This window comes from Centruroides vittatus, unplaced genomic scaffold (assembly GCF_030686945.1).
Source record: "Centruroides vittatus isolate TY-2023 unplaced genomic scaffold, ASM3068694v2 contig_596, whole genome shotgun sequence".
In the NCBI taxonomy this organism is placed as follows: Eukaryota; Metazoa; Arthropoda; class Arachnida; order Scorpiones; family Buthidae; genus Centruroides; species Centruroides vittatus.
The window spans coordinates 861,639-882,734 of NW_027122360.1; the positions used below are offsets into that span (position 1 = coordinate 861,639).

General features: G+C 28.4%; 2 protein-coding genes across 3 annotated transcripts in view; one reads left to right on the forward strand and one right to left on the reverse strand.

Annotated features, from left to right (window-relative positions):
• The window catches only part of LOC136979220 (cilia- and flagella-associated protein 161-like), a 42,895-nt gene extending 38,551 nt beyond the window's left edge, over positions 1-4,344 (reverse strand). The window contains exon 1 of one of the 2 annotated variants that reach the window (XM_067275163.1): positions 4,254-4,344. In XM_067275163.1, the coding sequence (XP_067131264.1) occupies positions 4,254-4,267 (14 nt within the window). In that variant the 5' untranslated portion in view covers positions 4,268-4,344. Of the gene's footprint in view, positions 1-2,266; positions 2,426-4,253 lie in introns of those variants that run through there. The other variant, XM_067275161.1, reaches the window with a different exon arrangement.
• Positions 2,678-19,368, forward strand: LOC136979221 (zinc finger protein 474-like). Its single transcript, XM_067275164.1, is given in 7 exon segments — positions 2,678-2,803; positions 6,109-6,616; positions 6,619-6,915; positions 16,499-16,804; positions 16,869-17,055; positions 17,129-17,278; positions 18,948-19,368. Coding segments are annotated over 6 exon segments (1,410 nt in total). The 5' UTR covers positions 2,678-2,803; positions 6,109-6,163; the 3' UTR covers positions 18,965-19,368.
• Positions 19,369-21,096: the final 1,728 nt, after the last annotated feature.

Consider the following 21,096-nt stretch of genomic DNA (forward strand, 5'->3'; position numbering starts at 1 on the left):
TAACATAAATCTCAGGAGCAAGTTTTCCTCCTAGCCCCCTTTATGAGCGCCCTCGATTAAACATTTCTTAATTATAAATCTTTAGCAAAAATTAAAATTTATTATATAATTTCAGTGCTTGTTTTGCCTTTACATTACTTTAGTGAATTTTCTTTAATAAATAAATTGGCAAATTGCTGTGTTTCTATTATTAGAAAAGAAATTCGATCTAGTGTGAATCATTAAACTTATTAACATTTTTCTTGTTAATCTTCGGAACTTTCAAATTGACGATGACAATGCTTACAATAACATATATACCAAACATGATTTCATTATTAATACATAAATAGAGCGGAAACACTCGCCTGGTATCTCGAGGCATATTAATTTTCATTATGCTTATACTAGAGACTAATAATACTAACAATTAGTTGAATATGATCTCGAAATGTAGCTACGATCAGCGAGACGTGAAATATCAACACGGTTATTAACTACTAAAATATTGTCTATTAATTAATATTTAATATAATTAAATGCATAAATTAGCAGATTTTATGTAAAAATATTCCAATTTATAGGAAATTTTATTTTAAATATTTGTTAATAGTGTGTGTGTGTGTAGATATGTAGAGGATATATGTATGTGTATATATATAGACCTATATTTTCATATGTATATGTACAATGTATAAATATTTTATATATATATATAATCTGTACACATTGTACACACATATATATAGCAAGAGACTAGTTAATTTATACAGGATACACATATATACAATATACTTCGTATGTTGTTTATATATATTAAAATCTTATATTAATTAATTAATATAATTATACTAAGGGCCAGAAGCAACTTTTGTAATAATTTCGATATTAAAATCTATATTATAACTTTGTATATTATATTTTTTTATATTGAATAAAGATTTTTTGTAATATATTTTTATTTATTATATTATATTTATGTTTAATAACTGTTATATTTAAACTTAATATATTAATATTTTACATCAAATTCAATTTCATTTTTAAATTATTAAAAATGTCAAAATGCCTATAAAATATTCTAAATAAAAAAATAATGAAAATTTAAAGGTTTATTTTTAAATTTAATATAAATTTTGATAAATATATAATGAAAGTTTATTATTTAATTAACTTAAACCTGAATAAATAACACAATATAATTTAAGAAGTAAAATTTAAAATAATTTATAATATACAGGTAGTAAAAATGATTTTGTTTTTTTTTTCATTCATAAAGTTTAAATTTAAACATTTATATAAACGTAACTATAAAAAATGCTTACGTCTTACGTTAAAGATATGAAAATATATATGTTAATGAAATATGGAGAACTACTTATATATATATATATATATATAATATATATATATATATATGTCTGTATGTCTGTATAAATAAATATAAATATTTATATATATTATATATTATACTGTATTTGCAGCATGCAAACGAAAGCATTTCTACAAGTATTACTGCACTAGTTTTCTTTATTTCTTTATTATAAATCATCCAGACATAACATTTATTCATCGCTTATATCTGCCCTTCTCACCACGTTCTCTTTTGTTTCGTAAGTTCACAGTTTTTCTCTTTATGAAATAAATCTCTCGTTTTAGCCCATCTATTTGATTTAGTTAACTTTTTCTCTATCCCCTTTATTTACTGTTCACAGTGCCTGTGGACACTTCTTTGTCAACCACCACTTATTCCTTTTTATATTAAGACTTTAAAACTCAAACAACAACATGGTTACATCATATTGTATTCTAGTTTTTCCTATTTCAGAACAAGTATAAAATTACATGTAAAGTAGGATATGAATATTTTATTCTAGTTTTATTTTCTAAACATTTACTGACACCACATGTTATACCTAAATTAACATCATTTCTACAAACAAAATTGAATAGAACGAGGACTTTTATAAGTTTTATTTTACGATTTAAATAATTTTGCTTTTAATTTTAATCGAACGTAAAATAACACGCAGGCTTTAAAACGTGATGTGCATCGTTTTATCGAATATAAACTTGTTTAAACTTCATCGTAGTCGAAGGACAATAAAAGGGAATTTTAATTGTTTTAAAAGATATACGAAGTTTCGAAAACGAATATTTAACACAGAAACTACATACGGATTAACACAAAGAACAATATAACGATGAGCATATCGTGCCGACGATATCCGATCAATTAAGAACATTAACCTTTATAACAGCACGTTAATATTTTTTTAAAACTAACCTGATCAGATTAGACATAATTCTGCAAAGTGTTAAAACGGAAAAAATTTTGATAAAAAGTTTCTAACGCATTAATTTTTAAAATAAACATACGAACTTCAATCGAACATCGACACACGTTGTTGTTTATCAACACGGTCGCCTAGCAACCGACTAAACAACCGTACGATTGACGCGACTTGCAACGGAAGAAAACCGCAATAAATAAAAATAACATTAAAATAATGATAATAATAATAATAATAATTAAAAAAAACAAAAAAGTTTTTATAGAGGCGCATTATTTAAGTAAAATTTAAAAAGTTTTTTTTTTAATTCTTTCTTCTAAGTTAAGAGCGTATTTTACGATATTAGCCAGTATTTTATTATAGTGATTCGGTATTTGATCGATAACGTAATTTTATAGGTCAAGGTTTGCTACGACATAGTCTATGTAGATGGCACTGTGAAACGATCTGTTAGAAAAGTTAGTGAGGAGCTGTTCCGCATCATTTCTCATCAATCAAGAAAATTATGATTGAAAATACTTATTCTTGAAGTAAGATTTTCTATATTCTTAAATCTAGGTTTTTATGTTAGTCGTAACACGTTTATCAAAGTTCTTGTGTTCGGAAAAGTTACGAATTTTGTTTTTTTAAGTAAAACTTTTTCTTCTTATAACTTGTCCCGAAATTTAAGTTATAAAAAGGAAAAATTCTCATCTTGAAATCTTATTTGGTTAATATTATTATTTTAAAGCTTTTTAAATCGAATTTTTCATTTATTAAATTTGATATTTACGTAAAATTCGTTCAAAAATTACTTGTCGCTTTTTATTTGGCTTGTTAATAACAATAAAGAGTACGAAATATTTATTGTAAGTTCTTAATACATTTTAAAGTATAAATATATATTTTTATAAATTATACATGTGTAAGGGTTTATACATATAAATGTTATCCTAAGTATAACTTTTATATATAATTTATAATATATATCTATATAAATATTATACATGGTTTATACACATAACGTTGTAAATTTATTAGTATATTAATAATTAATTTTCATAAAATAACAACTTTTAATTAAAATAATTACACAGTACTTATTGCATGTTTTTCCAAATTAATGCTAACAAGCAATATTTAACAACTTAATTTTTTAAAATGAATCTTTACATATATTAACAATATTTACTGACAGCATTTAAGAAATTTGAAATTATATTGTTATACAAAGTTATTTTCTTGGAATTAATTGATTTTAGCGAAATTTTAAAAGGGATTATAAAAGTATGGGAATGAAACATTTGTCTATTAAAATTCAGAATACTTTACTTTTATTTAACCTTTCAGAATTCATTAAAATAGATTTAGAATTAATAATTCAATCTGCAATCCGGGAAATCAACTAAATTTAGTAGGCAGATTGTGTTTTTATATGTAACGTACAATATTATTCTGACATCAACATTCATATGCAATTCGTTTCATAAATTATTAAATGAATATTTTCTCTTTTTATCGATCTGACAATAATTTATGAAGATTTAACAGTTAATATGATTAAATAACATGAGTATTATGAGAAATTAATATATAGTATATAGTTGTTTTATATATATACTGTAAGTATGATAATTTTATAACGGGCTATACGCATAACAGAAGAATAAACGCTTTAAAACTAAGTTATTAAAGTATAAGTTAGTATAGACATTTGTAAATTTTCTAAGAACATTTAAAAATTAAATAATCATATTTATTCCTGTTTTTAAAGCATCCTGTGTAATATAAATGATGTAATTTATATGTAAGACTCGGGTATAATCGATAGTTCAATATGATCTACATTATTCTTGTAAAAAGTAGGTCTTTGTGGACTATATACAATATTATATTATGAAATAATAATGGATATTTTGAATAATTTAATTTTCCTTTATATTTTATAGTTAAATATATCGCGATAAATATTATAATACCATTTATTAACTTATGGCTTACCTGATTATTTCCATTACTTTAGTTTAAAAGTTAAGGTATGCGCAGCGGTAAATGATCGTGATGATTTGACTGTCCTCTTAATTTCTTCGTTTTAGATCCAAATTCATCTCCTTTAAATAATAATTGAACTTTGATTCTTCTATCATTCGAGCTTAAAAGAAGATATTCTCTTGTACAGTACATTTAATTAATTATTATTTAGTTTATACTTCAGAATTAATATATTTGTATTTATATATTATAGCTTATCTATCAATCCACAAATTCAAAAATAGAAATTTATAGCGTTTAAAATTGATCGCTGTTTTTTAAATTTTATTAGGCCTATACAATAAAAATACTGAATTTAGAAATTATCATCATCATCATTATTCGTTATTTTTATAAAATAAAATGTAATTTTTTTCAATAATTTAAAAAATGTTTAAATAGCTTTTTGTTTATTGTCATCGTTATTAACATTTTATAATCTATTCAAAAATAATATTCTACAAAAGAAAAAATAGTTTGTCATCTTATTTTAACTTACCTTAGAATTATATTAATAGAGAAAAGTTATTTAAAATTTTGAAAAAACAGATAAACAATTTAAAGTTTTTAAACTTTATGCTTAAACTTTTTAATAAATAATAAATCATTATGTAAAATTTAAAAGAAAGCAAAAATGGAAAAAAATTACTTAAATACTTTTATAAAACAACGTAAGAAATGGCAAAGAAGACATGTCAATTTAAAATTTATTGAAATAGGTCTAGGTTGTTTCAATATAACAATTCACATACACTGTACTATTGAACATATATTATAGAACTGCTAAAATCTATTTATATAGAATTAAAATTATAATTCATACAAAAAGTAAACCTCTATCATTCAAGTAAAACTTAGTATAAATTTAGATAGAATGTATTCATTTATATGAATGAATTTGAATAAATGAATTGATGTGAATTTTATCCCCAATTTTATTTAATGTCTAATAAATTACAAGTCATCTAAGTTAGGAACGCACGTTTATTTACTTCCACAGGATTATGCAAGTTATGTAATACAACTTAAGTAAAAGTTTACATGAAATAAAATATAAATAATAATAGAGACGTGCGTTTTTGTTCAAAATATTTTTCCCTGTAAAACAGCGATTAACTTAAATATTTAGTTACATCATCTAGAAGGGAAATTTCATTTTAAAAGAAAACTTTTATTTATTTGAAATTATGATAATCATACATTCATTACACATTCAAAAAGTGATTGTATTATGTTATCTATTATTTTGTGGTAACGGTTTATTTGAGATATATTAAATAATGTGTTTCGAAAAAATGGAGAATTGTGAAAATGTGAAACATCAATTTATAAAAACACGCTTATAAAAAAGACAAACTCAAATGTACAGTACATGTGAATCTTTAACAAAATAGATGAAATAAAGAAAAGGCGTTTATTAAAAAATTCCTATTTATGTTAACTATTTAAAGTTTTTTTTCTTTCTCTACTAATTGAAAATCAATTTTCAGAACTTCGGATTCACCGATGTGGAACAGTAATGACAGTCTGCTAAAAATATTTGACATAGTTTTTCAAATAAATTTTATACATATATTAATAGTTAAAGATTCTTATATTAATATTAAATTTTGTCGGTAATTCTATTTAGGTTTACATCGAGAACTGTTACATATTTATATTACACTCTAAAAGTTTCCAATGCAAATCGAATTCCGTAATTTGAATTTCGTAATTTGAATTTTTGGAAAAAAAATCTATCCTATACGAAAAACGTTCGATGTCTTGTTTAGTAAAATACTTAGACCTAAACTAACAAAGTATATTTTATAAATTTATTTTACAGATTAAAGAACGTCAAAAGGCATCCGAAAATGTTAATTCGGAGATGACATACTGCAATGGGACCTAGGGGTTTCGTAACCTGTCATGTCTGCGGACGAGAATTTGGTTCTAACTCCATAAACTTGCACGAACCAAAATGTCTAAAACGACAGTTGGAAACAGGTGAAACAAATATCGAAACTTGGACGTGCGATAAGTGTGACGTGACCATACCGGCCATCCGTCAAGCCGATCATTCAGATACATGTAAAGGCAGCAGACCGAACACTCGTACTTTGGAACGCTCCACACCAGAAATCACGGAAGAATCAGAGAAAATTGAACGACCGCAAACGAAAACGTTAAAAAAGCCAACACCCAACATCAGTCATCCTGTTATAGGAGATGTAGATGACGTAGAAAAGACTAAAAGAAAAATCAGGAAAATACTCAGCCTAAACCAAAGAGGAAATACTACAGAGAACGAAAATTTGCTGTTAAAAAACCAGCCAATACCAAAGTCGACTCCAAACCTATACCTCCACCTTGTAACAGTTGTAATCGCAGTGTGGCACCCGAAAGATTGCACAGTCACGTTCCTAATATCAACGGTACCAGAGTAAACGTCATGACTAGGAGTACGGAAGATGGATATGTCAGTGACAAAGAATCTAACAACAAAACTAAAACTAAAAAGAAATCCCAGGACACTGCAGTGACTGTGGAAGATTCTGGAGGTTCCAAAGGCCCTAGGGCACTAATATGCTATATCTGCGGAAGGCCTTTCGGTAGTAAATCTCTACCTCTGCACGAACCTCACTGTTTGGAGGTAAGTTATGGATTTGTTACAAATTCTTACTTATTATAACATAACAATAATTAAAAATTTAATTTTACGATATTATTATTAAAATTCTGCTAAATATAGACGACAAAAAACGATTTTATAACTTGCTTTAAAATTCATTTTAACATTACATTTTAAATAATTTAACGACAGTTTCTAGATTTTACTCGGATAATTTTTAATTATATGTATTAAAATTTTTGTTCTTAGTGCGAGCTCGAATTGTTTTAATTATGAATTAATTTTTAACTTCTTCGTGTCTAACTTATAATTAATATAGTTCATTCTCATAATTAAAACAGCATAATCGCTCCATTAATATTATAACATAGTAGTGTAACCTTTACAAGTGTATGCATATAAATTGATAAGAGAATTGTCATTTTATTGTTTTTAAATAAATGTAATTACTATTTTTATATTTTAACAGATTTTATATTGGTTATTATGTATTGTTTAGACATATATGATAAATAATTTGTGAAAAATTTTTGAAAGTTACTTGATTGAATGAATAAAAAGAAAATGCGATGATATTGTTGCTATAGTAACATCGACCTTCCTCTACAAAAACAGTTGTTGTTAATAGTCTGACACTCGATAGAAATCACACAGACTACGGTACAATCGATTTTCACAGTACAATCTGTAATTAAAAAAACAAATACAATGTTAATTAAAATGATGATCATCATGGGATTGAATTCGAATTAAACAGTAAATAAGAAAATATATTTTAGAGAAGTTGAAATTATTTAAATTTAATTCCACTTCTCTTTAGGTCCATCCATTAAACATTTAAAGTAATAAATTTTTATGTATCCTGCCATTAATGTATAATAATTTTATGTAAATATAGTAATATTTAAAATTAAAAATATTAAATGGAACGATAATTTATAATTTGGACTATTATTAATTTTAATTTATTATTTTAATTTTTTTTTCTTTATTTTTAAGAATTAAAAATCAGTTCAAGGTCAAAATGGCTGACCATATCTGAACTTTCAAAACTGTTTTTTTTTTTTCTTGAATAAAATAGAATTAATTAATTAAAATATTGTAGGATTTACCACCAACGTGTCATTTTGTTCAAAATTATGTCGATAAAACCGTAAAATTTAATAAAAATTTTGATTTAAATGACAATTGTATAGTAACCCTGACCTTGGATAGCATCCAGCCACCGCCTAATGACGTCATCTCAATTTTTTCCTACAATTATATTTAAAATACAAAGAAGTTGTTGGAAAATTATATTTATTAATGTTACAAATATTCAAATTGGAAGTAATTTTTTATAACCGACAAATATATATTTAGCGTTTTAAATTTTATATTCGTTATCGTCTGCTAAATTTTCTTAATACGCACGCGCGTCATCGAATTATTATTAACGTTGATTTTAAACCTTTTTTAATTATTATTAATATAAATTCTTTAAATTGCTAAAAAAAAGTTCTTATTTTAATTAATAAAATAAAATGTTCAGTAGAAATTAATTTTTAAATACCTTGAAGTTTAAATTACGGTAGTAACTAAATTTAAATTCAGAACCGTCAACAGGATAATTTTAATAAAATGAAAAATTATTCGAAAAACGTTTAAATTTTTAATTAAAGTAATAATAAATTGTATTTTTGGCCAATAAAACAATATTAATATATTAGTGCGGTATTTATTTATTTTTTAAATTTAACCAATAGAAATGTTCGATACAATATTCGATCATTTCATTTATGACTCGGTTGTCTGCTGTTTTTTTTTTTTTTTTGGTACAGAAAATTCAATTTATTGCTCGGTAATGGAAATTTAACGAATGAATAAGCGATAAAAATTCCAATTTTAGTCTATTTTAAGCATTAAAAGAAGAGAATACAAAGGTATATTTAGGCCTATCGAGTTCTAGACTTAGAAATTCGATAGGCCTAGATTTTTTGATTTTACTCGTTTAATTAAATGAATATTTTGTAACACTTGGAAACATTTTCATTTAATAATAACAAGAGAATGAATTTTTAATATATTTTTTCGCTTTTAAATTCAATTATTCGTCAACAATCCTTTCGTTTTTGTTTTGGTTCCGCATCCAAGGTAACAAAACTTCGCAAGCATTTTGCCTTTTAAAGTAAACACATAGTTGCTAGGTTATGTATTGTAAACATCCGACGAATGTAAAGTCCGTTCTGCTTTTAAGAAGCTTACGGAAACCAATCGGAAATTAATCTTCTATAAAATGGTATAGGGAATGTCGTCACCACTATCGATCAGCTAAATCTAGATTGATCCGTGAGAAAATATCGATTTTTTTTTTAATCGTAAAATAAATTATAGTCTATATTAGAGTGAAGCGGAAAATGTAATTATATCCGAACTTTTCACTTGATGCTTATCGATTTTAAAGTATTTACACCAATTTTCTGTATATTTGGTGTTATAAATATATAACTTCTCACGATATACAACGCCTAACAGATGAGAGCATTCACATATAGGCTACGGGACTCACTCCTGAAAGCCATAAAAATATACGAATAAAGTCAATAAAAGAAATAAAAATAGACTTTTTATTTCATATTTTTACGTAAAAGATCTAAATTTTGGTAATCCCTGTATCGTCCCTCTACTCCTCTATCTTATAAAGCATATACATTTATATAGAAAATTTTATCGATGCACACATTTATTACGAAATATATAACATTCTATCTTATAAGGTACTGTATATAATTAGGCACTCCATCCATATCGATTCTAGTAAAGTATGATATTGGCAATCGATATAGTTTGACCTTGTTCTATTCCTTCTTAAATTGATATGTAATTAGCGCATTTTTTTATAAAATTATCCTTATTTCTCTTTTAATATACAAAAGTATATATAAAAACAGTATTGAAATTGCAGGGTTGAAAAACTTGAATGAAAATGTTATTAAAAAAATATATGTAATTTGAATATAAATAGAATTATATGAAAATATAATTCAATACAATTTTCATTAATAGTATAGTAAAAATAATTTTAAAATACCATACTTTGCTTTCATTATTTAGAAATAGATGATAAAACAGATTTCATGATAAATATTTGTCGTATATTTATCATAATATTTACATACATTATTTACAATACTTATAAATTTTCTAAATACATAAACTTACATAAACATTACGATCTGAATATATGAAAATTATCATTTAATATACAATGTAGTCAATCAACAATATAGAGAGTAAATTGTTGTTTTATTCCTATTTTTATCATAAAAATTTTCAAAAATTGACGTGTAAATTTTTCCCAAATTTCTGAATAGCTTACAAATTATATATAGGTCATCAATACAATTTAATGAATCTTATATTATTATAGAAATCTCTAGAATAAAATAATACGAGTAATTTCGATTTAAAAAAAAAATTATTAGTTTGCTATTTTCTTATTTATGACATTGTAACAGTTTTTAAAAATCCCCAAATTTCTTTTTATAGATTATGTATATATGACGGAAGGTTTTTCTTGATCATAGAAGTGGGGGATATGCAGTTGGCTATATGCAGTCGGCTAAATGCAGTGGAATAGAAAGCAAATAGAACAGCGTACGATCGTTAGTCACGCAAAATAACTTGTTGCAATCACATTTGACTATCTGATTGACGGTCGTGTCTCCATTTGCATATATTTATCTCATTCGTACGTTTTCTAAAAATTGTACTACTACTAATTATTACATTATAAATCTGTTTTCAAAGATGAATGTTTAAATTATGAATACAGAGCTAATTTTGAATTATATTTATTGTATTTTACCTTAATTTACAACTCTGATTTTTCGTCTGTATACTTTACAGGATTATTTACAAGAGGTTGTTATATTCGTAAAAATCGAAACTTTTCCCAAAAAATCCGAGGGAATATCTTGTTTTATTGCGATCCTAATACAACAACTAGTTCTGAAATAAAAGTTACAGTTTCTAAATGAATTTAAGAGAAAATCTTTTCGTAGATAAATAAAAACCATTTCCATTTTCAATATAATATTAATATCCTCAATTGCAGGAATTGGACAAAAGATGATCCTCATTATTGAAAAAGTTTATGTGAATTCATCACAGATTACATTATTTGATTGATGATATCCTGTACATTATTACTGCAATCACTCTGTTTTGATTCATGTGGACTTTCAGCTTTGGGGCTTTTTAAAGGGCTTTCTATTAATATAAAGCTGTTTTATATAGATTTAAATGCAAAATAATAAATTATTTGTGTTATTTGGCGTTAAAATGCTTTTACAGTATTATTGAATGTATTAATTATATTGTACCAAGTATCTTTTCTAGGAATAATTTGTATTTCAAATATTTATATTTGTAGCTATTTATTTCCGTTATTTCTCTAATTGGTCTTCTTTCTTGGTGATTTAAAACATGTTTTTTAACGTAACTCTTTTTTACTTCTATAAAATTAAAAATATCCAGAAAATGTTTCAGATGGTATTATATGGAAGTTGTAGAGTAAAATATTGAAGGAATCATTTTATAAACAATATTTCAGCAGAAAATAGATACACTTTATTAAAAAAAACTATCCGGAGAAATAAGAAGAAAAAATACCCTTGTATTTTGAGGGATTAGGTAACTTCTTTGAAGTTCATATGAAAATAAAATTTTTATCCAATTACATTTAGGCTCAATCCTTACTGGACAATTTACTTGAAGTACAAATGCATTTCGGACACAGGTTTTATTCAATACTCGCGCCTCTTCAGTGTACAAGTAAAAGCTATATACTGTATATATTTAAAACTTATTTTAACATTATTTACAAATATATAAATACCCCAAAACTTAGAGATTCTTAATAACTTATTATTGTTTATAACCAGACAACTATTACATTTTCGTATAGATATCTGTCATTTTGTCGTTTCTTTCCTTTAATATATGCATATTGCATAACCATATTTTTATACCGCGGACCTATACAATAATATTAAATAAAACTACTATTGTATAAATTTTTAAAAAAGAAAGAAATTACAATGCAATGACACCTTACAAATTCTTTTTAAAACCTAACTTCTCAGGTAGTAAAACACATTTGCTGACACTACAAACTAAAATTGATCCCGCGATAACTACAATAAATCAGTGGCGGATCCCGGAATAACTCAAAAATTAAAACTATTTAATAATATTTGAATGAAATATTTACATAACATTTTGAATACTTAATAAGTATATTTTATTAACACTGTACGACGATTGTATCGCGATAGTCCGGTAAATAATATTTGCCATCGTAAATGTTTTTGAAAACAAGTTTTGAAGTTCTAAAGAATAAATGTTATTATTTTTTTATATCAGTGGGGAAGCTTAAGCCTCTGTAGTCATCCCCTTGTATCCGTCACGGCAATAGATCACTTTTTTAATCCTCATTTACGTTCTTATATTATAAAAATTATACACTTTAATCACTATATCATTGAAAATATTTTTTTCCACGTTATTAATGACTTCCTGTCAAATTTTATCCAAATTATATTGAAATTCATCTTAAAATGAACTTTAATTTCAATCGGATTGGAATGGAATTTCAGCATAACAATTAAGAAAATTATTTTAATTTTTAATCTTTTTTTTTTAAATCTAATTACTAGTGATTACTAAAATAGTATTCGATATGAAAGATCGTTTATCTTAATGACTATTGTTAGGTTTTAATGATAAAAATAGAATTTTTGTTAAATTAGTCCCGGAAAAATATATATTTATTTTAATATGTACGAGTAGAATCCCCAAAAATTAATTAAGAAAAAAAAAAATAAATGTCTATATGCGTTTAACTTTCAAATTGTTTTCATGAAAATTTGTCACGTCTTATTATATGACTAAAGTTGTATATATTGGGCACGTTTCCTAGTAAAATGGTTTTAATACAGCCGGATGTACAGTACAGTACAGTCCGTTTCAAATGTAACGGACTATTGCCATTGGCTTGCTTATCCGGCTGTATTACTTGGCTTTATCAGGCAACGTGACTATTTATTTTGAAATTTTTTACATTAATTTCTGATTGGCCAAAACGATGTAAGTTAATAATTACGAACGAGTTTATAACTTAAAAATCATATTAAATGCAAAGCGTAGTATATCTCTAAATAGAAATATTACGTAACAAAATACATTCACTAATAGGCAATTCTGTGAAAAAAATAGAAAAAAAATATAGACTCCCATTTTTATTTTATTTATGTTTATTAATATTATTATTTTGAAACATTAGTTAATAGTTCTTAAATGTGTATGATGTAAATAACTTTTAATAAAACAATGCTAAAACTAATGTAGTTTTATATTAATTATATAGAGGACCGGGTTCAAAGTTATTACATTTAACTATAAGTGTAAACTTTCTTCTGTAAAGAATTATATTCGGCAGTAATCTTTCTTCTATCTTTCTCCGGTGTTCAAGTATCTAGATAAATCAAAAACTGACAAACCTATCCACTAAAACTTTTTATTAATTATTCGGCCGAATATAATTCTTTATAGAAGGCAATTTTACACTTATAGTGTAGTAATGTGGTTTTCAACTGGAGTACCGGGTACAGTAACGACACTTAAAGAGTGCCGGGCAACGCCATAACACCTCATGTGTATTACTAAAAGCGCAATAATTCAGTATTAACTATCGTGATAAATAAGTAAATAATTTACTTTTATATCTATATTAGTTTATTTTCGAAATAATGTCACGAAAGACAAAATTATTTTCATTATACAAAAATTATGGTCGTGTTAGGAAAGTGAAAACATAAAATTTAATAAATCGCAGCAAGAATATAAAAATGTCGGAACGATTTGATTTCGAATGAGATGTTACAGCTTGGAGTATTAAATATTATTGGCCGGACGCAAATGTAAATTCTAGTAGAATTATCACGATAGTTTTGCTGTTTCCTTTGCCATATTTCTTCAATATACTGTTAAATATAACACTATAAACTTTGCCGAACATTAATTTTATTATCATTACATAATTAGTGATGTTTAGAATTCTTTATACAAAACGAACATAAACTAAATGAAAAGTCCAAAACTTTCTTTTAACTCAATGCCATGTTAAGTTAAAGTTCCAGATCTTCCATTTTGATTTTATGGAATATTATCTTCTTATGTTTTCTTTGGTATAATTTTTTTATATTAATAATGATGTGCAATAAAAAATCTCTTATTATATTACAAGCAGAAAATGTCCAAGGACAAAGATTTTCACCTCCAAACCAACATAATAACCCAAACACAAATAACAATAAATAAAAGTTTAAAACAATATAACAATAAAATAACGAGAATTAATGAACATCTTTCAATATAATTGGAAGATTTTAATCGCTTTTACTGTATATTAATGCTATAGACTAAGAATGACTTTAGAAGTTGAGATAGAAATATTCGTTTTATAAGAGATAGAGTAGTTTGAAGCCGTGGTTCCCAATCCGTGGTCCGAGGAACCGAGAAAAAACAAATATACAATTGAAAATTGTTGCAAAAGAAAAACAAATACAATGTAAAATAATTTTTGTATTGGGAATGTAATTAGCAAGTGCCAATGTCGTCATCTAGATCGAGTGCGCTTGATTTCAAAAAGGTTTGCCACCCCTGCTTTAAAGCTGATGTATTGTAGGTCCGCGGGGGGGAAAAAGTGAAAGTTTAGTGTTCTCGACTTCAAAAAGATTGAGAACCACTGGATTAGAGAATAGACTACTGTTATGTAGAGAAATGTACTATACTTCATACCAAGTTCTTTAAATAGGTTCTGATAAAATTCAATTAAATGTATTAATATATTCTACCGTGCATTACTAAAAGTAGATATCAAGCAGTCTTAAAAAATAATTTGGAATAGGATATGTGATATAGTAATAAATTACAGATTTTATCTAAGATGTGTATAACGATCTGTATTATATACACGTACTGTACTGTACACCTATAGATACAGTAGAATCCCGATTATTGGAGTTAATGTGGATCAATGGTATCTCGGAAACTCTGATAATACGGACTGCCGCAGCCATTTTGAGTTAAAAATTACAAATAAGTTACAAATGATTTATATGTTATCACTTTTAAGCTTTTTATTTTTATATTTTAGAGACTTTAATCATAAGAACAATACTTTTTTAGTACTGCTGTACAATACAGTAGTTATAAGAATAAAAATGTGTATTATTGCAGTTACATTTTAATATGAATAATTCAGAAAGGAAACAGAAAATTATTTGTTTCCATTTCCTTTTCTGATTTCAATGATATACAAGTTATAGTTTTAAACTTTTTAAAAAGTCTTAAAATGAGTGCTTTTTTTATTCCTTTGAAAGTAAAAAATATTACACTACTGCTTTTTAAGTGTGTCTGATTACATACGAAACCAAAAACTCGCAGCCGAAGTACAAAATTCGTCCCTCTAAAATAATTTTTACCCATATATAATTATGAGTATAAGTGTTCATATAATTATGTTCAGATACTCAAAACTTTAAAACTCGAAAATATTAAAATTTAATTATATTCTTAGTAAAGCAAATACAGGCCAAAGTAAAGATGAGATTGATTGGAATCCTTCAGCTGAAAAGGATTGCTTTCTAAAAATTTCAGCAATGAGTTGCGTAACTTTCCCGGCAAGAGTTAAAAATTGTGTACGACGCCATCTGTTACGAAATTTTATTTAAAATGTTTTTATATTTTTAATTATTATAAAAGGGTAAAAGGGTTTAATTTTGAAGGTACTGACGACTTATACAAAAAACTAAATTCTATTAACGAGTAAAATCTTCATTAAGCACATCCTCACTTGAGATACGACACGTGATCCACCCTCTAACTCCCCATTCCTCGACCTTTAATCACCAAGGTTTAATAGCCTTAATCTCCTTAATATGCAAACCTCCCTGAAAAATTTCAGAAATTTTCGAGAAAAGGAACAAGAGTTGTAACTTAATATGCTTCAAAGTGGATGAACAAAGCGTGCCCCCACATACACTAACATCCATACATACAGAAAAAAATCCCCAGACTTTTTTTTACATTTCTCGACGTTTCGAGATCCTGTTCAAAAATGTAAAAATATTGGGGGGAGGTTATTTTTGACCGATGGCCATACTTTCACTCTATTATAACTTAGGTAACATCAGCACGAATCACGACATTCTCGGATAATAATTAACATAATTGCAATAATTTAAAATGGTAGCATTCTTTTTGAAAGATCTTGTTTGTTGTGAACAATTTTATAACATAGTCACAAATTCTTTAATTAATTAAGATTCATTTGTTAAATAAATTTAGTCCATTTTTACATTCTCGAATCCGCCTTGTTTGGTGAATTTTTAAATTCGATTTTTCTTTGTTTACGTTCGGTAGATGAAACGATTAGAAGTAGACAATGTACTTAAGAAATGTTATGCTAACATTTTTGTAAATAGTATTATTTTCAGAATGAAGTTATAAAATCGATGAAAATGACACCTCCTTTTAAAAACGAAACATTTATTTCCAGCGCTGGAAGCGCGAAAACGAACTTCTTCCTCCCAATCAGCGAAGACCTTTACCACAGAAGCCAGAAACCAACGTAACCATGACAAAAGACGAGTTTAACGAAGCGTCCTGGCAAAGTTTCCAGGCCAATTTGGTTCCCTGCCCAAATTGCGGACGAACATTCTTTCCGGAACGGCTGTTAGTTCACCAGAGAGTTTGTAAAGAAACAGGAAATAAGAACAACAATAACAACATGAACAAAGCCCACTCGAACCACTCGCAGTTGCCACCGCAATCGCCCATAACTCAATCGGATATTCAGTTAGTGGTAAGAGCGTTACTCTTTCCTCGTTACAAAAGTATCTTCGTTTAATTTCATTTTGTTTCCATAGCAGGACAGCTCTAAGGAGGTCAGCAAGATACCTTTGGCCACGTGCTATATTTGCGGTCGGCTATTCGGTTCGAAATCCATTTCTATACACGAGCCACAGTGTTTGAAAAAATGGAGGATAGAAAACGAGAAATTACCGCCTCACATGAAGCGACCGGAACCCGAAAAACCGGCTCTCATGCTTAATGGTAAGTGACGAGTTCGCTAGAAATTCGTTCAAACTAAGCCGCAACTAAATATCGTGGATTGATAATTCCGCAGAAGACGGAACGCTGAATATGGACGCCATGATCGAAGCGGCATGGCAGAGTCACTTGCAGCAATTGGTTCCGTGTCCACGTTGTGACAGAACCTTCTATCCCGATCGTTTGATGATACATGAACGTAGCTGTAAAGGAAAGAAAAGTACAGGTGGGTAACCGTCACTTTTCCACTATTTAACTAAAACGTCGTGGATTTTAATTTTTAAATTAATAGTATTTCACACGCTCATTATCCACATAATTTCGGTTTTATTACACGAATACACAATTGTTACCGTAATGAATTATGAGGATGCGGATCCTATTCCGGATCCCCTGACCATAGAATATCGCTCTGATGGTGGAGTGGGAACGTGTCTGGGATTCCGCTCTTCCCTTCCGGGTAATCGGCAATCCTCAATGGAACATTCAAATGATGAGGGGACGGGGCCAATATATCCGGACGGACCACCACCCGAAAAATGCCCGAGGTTTATCGACCCGTTCGGATTCCATTTCGAATCCCTACAGCGGCAGGCTGCCACCTTACCTTAGTAGGATAACACAACTGGTTAGAATTTCATAAAATATAATTCGTCACGTTATATGTTAATTACATTTACATATACATAGTCAATTTCGAAATAAATTCAGAGTCGTTTCTATTATTTACATTGAAATAAACAAATGCAGTTTTGATCATCATCTATAGCCCGTTCGCCGTAACTACGTGCGTGGTTCAGCAAGAAATGGTTCGCAAAATCGTTACTCTTTCCTAACAATTGTTTCTGGACTAAATTTATAATAATTAACGGATGTTCGCATTTTTATTAGGACACTGCCGTTGCTTCTCTAACAGGTAACGCGGAGGGATACATTATGTAGCATGCACGAAGTTACAGCCGATGGACTATAGTTTAAATACGCTTCTAATCAAACCGCATGTCGAAAGTAATTGATTGTACTAGTTTCGTTCCACCACTAAAATTAGTTTACCGTGATAGAACAAACTGGACCACACTTAGACTCCGTTGTGGTAGGTTAAATTCAACGTAGAATATACTACATAGAGTGACCGAAGCGACGTCGTGTTTGAGGAAAATTGAATACACGTCCGCCATTTTTCTTTTAGTCAAAGGACGTAGCACTTGTGTTGTGTAAAGGCAACGAACTAGAATTTTCCAACTCGTTGTGTAAAAGTGATAGTACCCGTCATTACCACCAGGAGCGCTGTAACCATGGTCACAACCACTATGTAGTATATTCCAGCTCGTTGGTTAAATGGAGGCCGTAGGCGCCTTCTCGTTGGTGGCGACGTTGTGGCTGTTATATCATTCCGCCAGTTTCTGTGGAGATTTAGTATAACGGCTTTTTCAACCACACATGCAGGATGTTCTGTGGTTTCTAAAAGTCGTTTATCGATGAAACACCAATACCACGCACAATACTTAATCTCCATGGAAATCGGTGGAGTGATGTAATAGCACATCAACAATCACCAACGAGGAGGGGCTCAGACTCCGTTGTGGTAGGTTAAGTTGAGGCCAAGAAACAAATACTTTATTGAAATTGCGTCACAATTATCTTCCTTTACTGTAAATAACAACACAATATACAGTACAGTAATATTTACATTTTAAAACTGAATTTAAAAGATTTAAAAAAAACTGTAACTGCCTACTTGGACATTGCTTATTAGTAGGACGTTACGTAACGTTCTATTAATAAGCAATGTCCAAGTAGACAGTTAAAGATAAAATTAGAAATAAGGACAGTAAGGCATTGTTAATTAATGAATTTAACAGTATTCTAACTTGTGTATTTTTTTTAATTTACAGAATCGAAGAAAGATTAGTTTGAAATTACTCACCAACGGTACCTCACCCTGCCTTAATCGACGTTGCTCATGAAATTCCAAAAAATAAAGAAAAATTTAGTTTTAGTATTTTATTCACAGAATGTACATTATATTGTAGATACGATAATCAGTATTATACAGTATACTGCTGAGATTCACATCCGTGCACCCATAATCTTATTTTATATACAAATATGTGTTAATTCTTGTAATTTATCCGAGAATCTATGGAATTAGAATAAAATTCAATTAGCAAATTTCAGAGTTAGTAGAATTTCGTTTGATGAAATTAATCGAAATTTCTTCAGATTGACGTATTTGAAAACTCCGAAAGACCATCGTCTCAATTATCTTTAATGTAATTGTTATTGAATTTGAATAAATTTTTATATTTAGTTTTACTTAATGTTTATTCTTACTGTTACACAATTGTTTGTGTCATTTATAAATAACACCGAATTTTAGTCTAGGGTAATTCCCAGAATAAGAATGGAGACGATGAACTGGAACTCGAATATAACTCAAAAATCCAGCAACGAGTTGCTTAACTTACCGAGCGAAACACTAACAGGTAACACGTTAGCGCCATCTGTTAAGTTATTTTATAATAACGTCTCTAATATTATTAACTAGCAAAAATTACTGTGACATGGTTACAGTGCCGGGCTGAAATTTTACAACATATTTTTAATTTAATTTAAAATATATGCTCTCCATCTCAAGTTAATAGTGTCTCGCCCCATATATCATACTTTTCCCAAAAACAATAGTCATGCCGGTCTTCTATGTAACTCCGTTACATAGAAGACCGGCATGCCGGTTCTGGAGAAAATTTTTAATTGAAATCACGTGATTTTTCGGTCTCGACGGGAAGTTCGTACACAGTTAATCGGGTCTTTGTCCCTAAGCTTTCCATATCTGATCTCGATTTTTGTCTATGTAACATCATTCACGAGATTAAGGAAGGAGACAGACAGAACAGAAGAAATTAAAAGGCTCACAACTTTTTCAAGTTGCAGCTCATTATAAAAAGGCAAAAAAGGCTTAATTTTGAGGGTACAGTTTTTCTTTTTAAAGTTGTAAATTCTAATAATGAGTAAAATCGTCGAGTACGACCCCATTCGAGATATGACACGTAATACCCTTCGATCATTAACCACCAAACTATAGCGTCAATATCCCTTATAATATACAAATTACCATAGAAAAATTTCGTTTCTTTATCTTTACTCCATCTTGAAATATTACGTGAAAACCAAAAGATATCAGTTTTTTTATTTTTTTTGGGTTCAGGAGGTTCCAAAACGCAGATTCCAAAAACCCGGAGGTATAAAAAGATTTGTTAAACCTCCGAGTTTTTTTTTACAAATCTCCACGTTTTGAGACCCTCTGAACCTGCCAAAAAATTCTGTGGATATGTGTGTGAGATGGGGGTGTTTTTTTTCTTTTTTAAACTCTTTCCGCCCTGCGGGCACTAAGAGGGCCTCTTTTAGTAGGTCCATTATGGGTTCGGCCAGGCCCACAATGGGGCGACCGGGTGGTGAGGGACGGGGCCCGACATAACCGAACGGACCACCCCCCGAAAAATTCCTGGGGATTATTCGACCCGTTCAGATTCGATCCCGGGTCCCCCAGAGCGGTAGGCTGACACCTTGACCGCTCGGCCATCAGGCCCTGTGAAGGGGGTGTTGTCGTCTATTTCGTTCAATATCTCAGGATGGGGTGAAGACTAAGTAACGAAATTTATCACGTTAGCCTGTGTATAAGGGACATTGATGCTATTAAATTTTGGTAATGAAAAGTCGACAGGGAAGGAGAGTAAAGGGTGGTTACATGCTATATCTCGTGAGGGGGATGACCTTAATGAATGAAGATTTTACTTCTTGTTAGCATTTACAGATCTTTATAAAGCTCATCTCTACCCTCAAAATTAAGTCCTTTGCAATTTTATAGTAATTAAAAATATACAAAGTTTTTATAACAAAATCTCATAACAGATGGCGCCACATATAATTTTATTTATTATAATTAATAATTAAGAAGTGATTTCTAAAATAAACGCTCATAACAGCCGGGAAAGTTACGGAACTCATTGCTAATTTTTTTTTGTTTTATCATCATCCGAGATT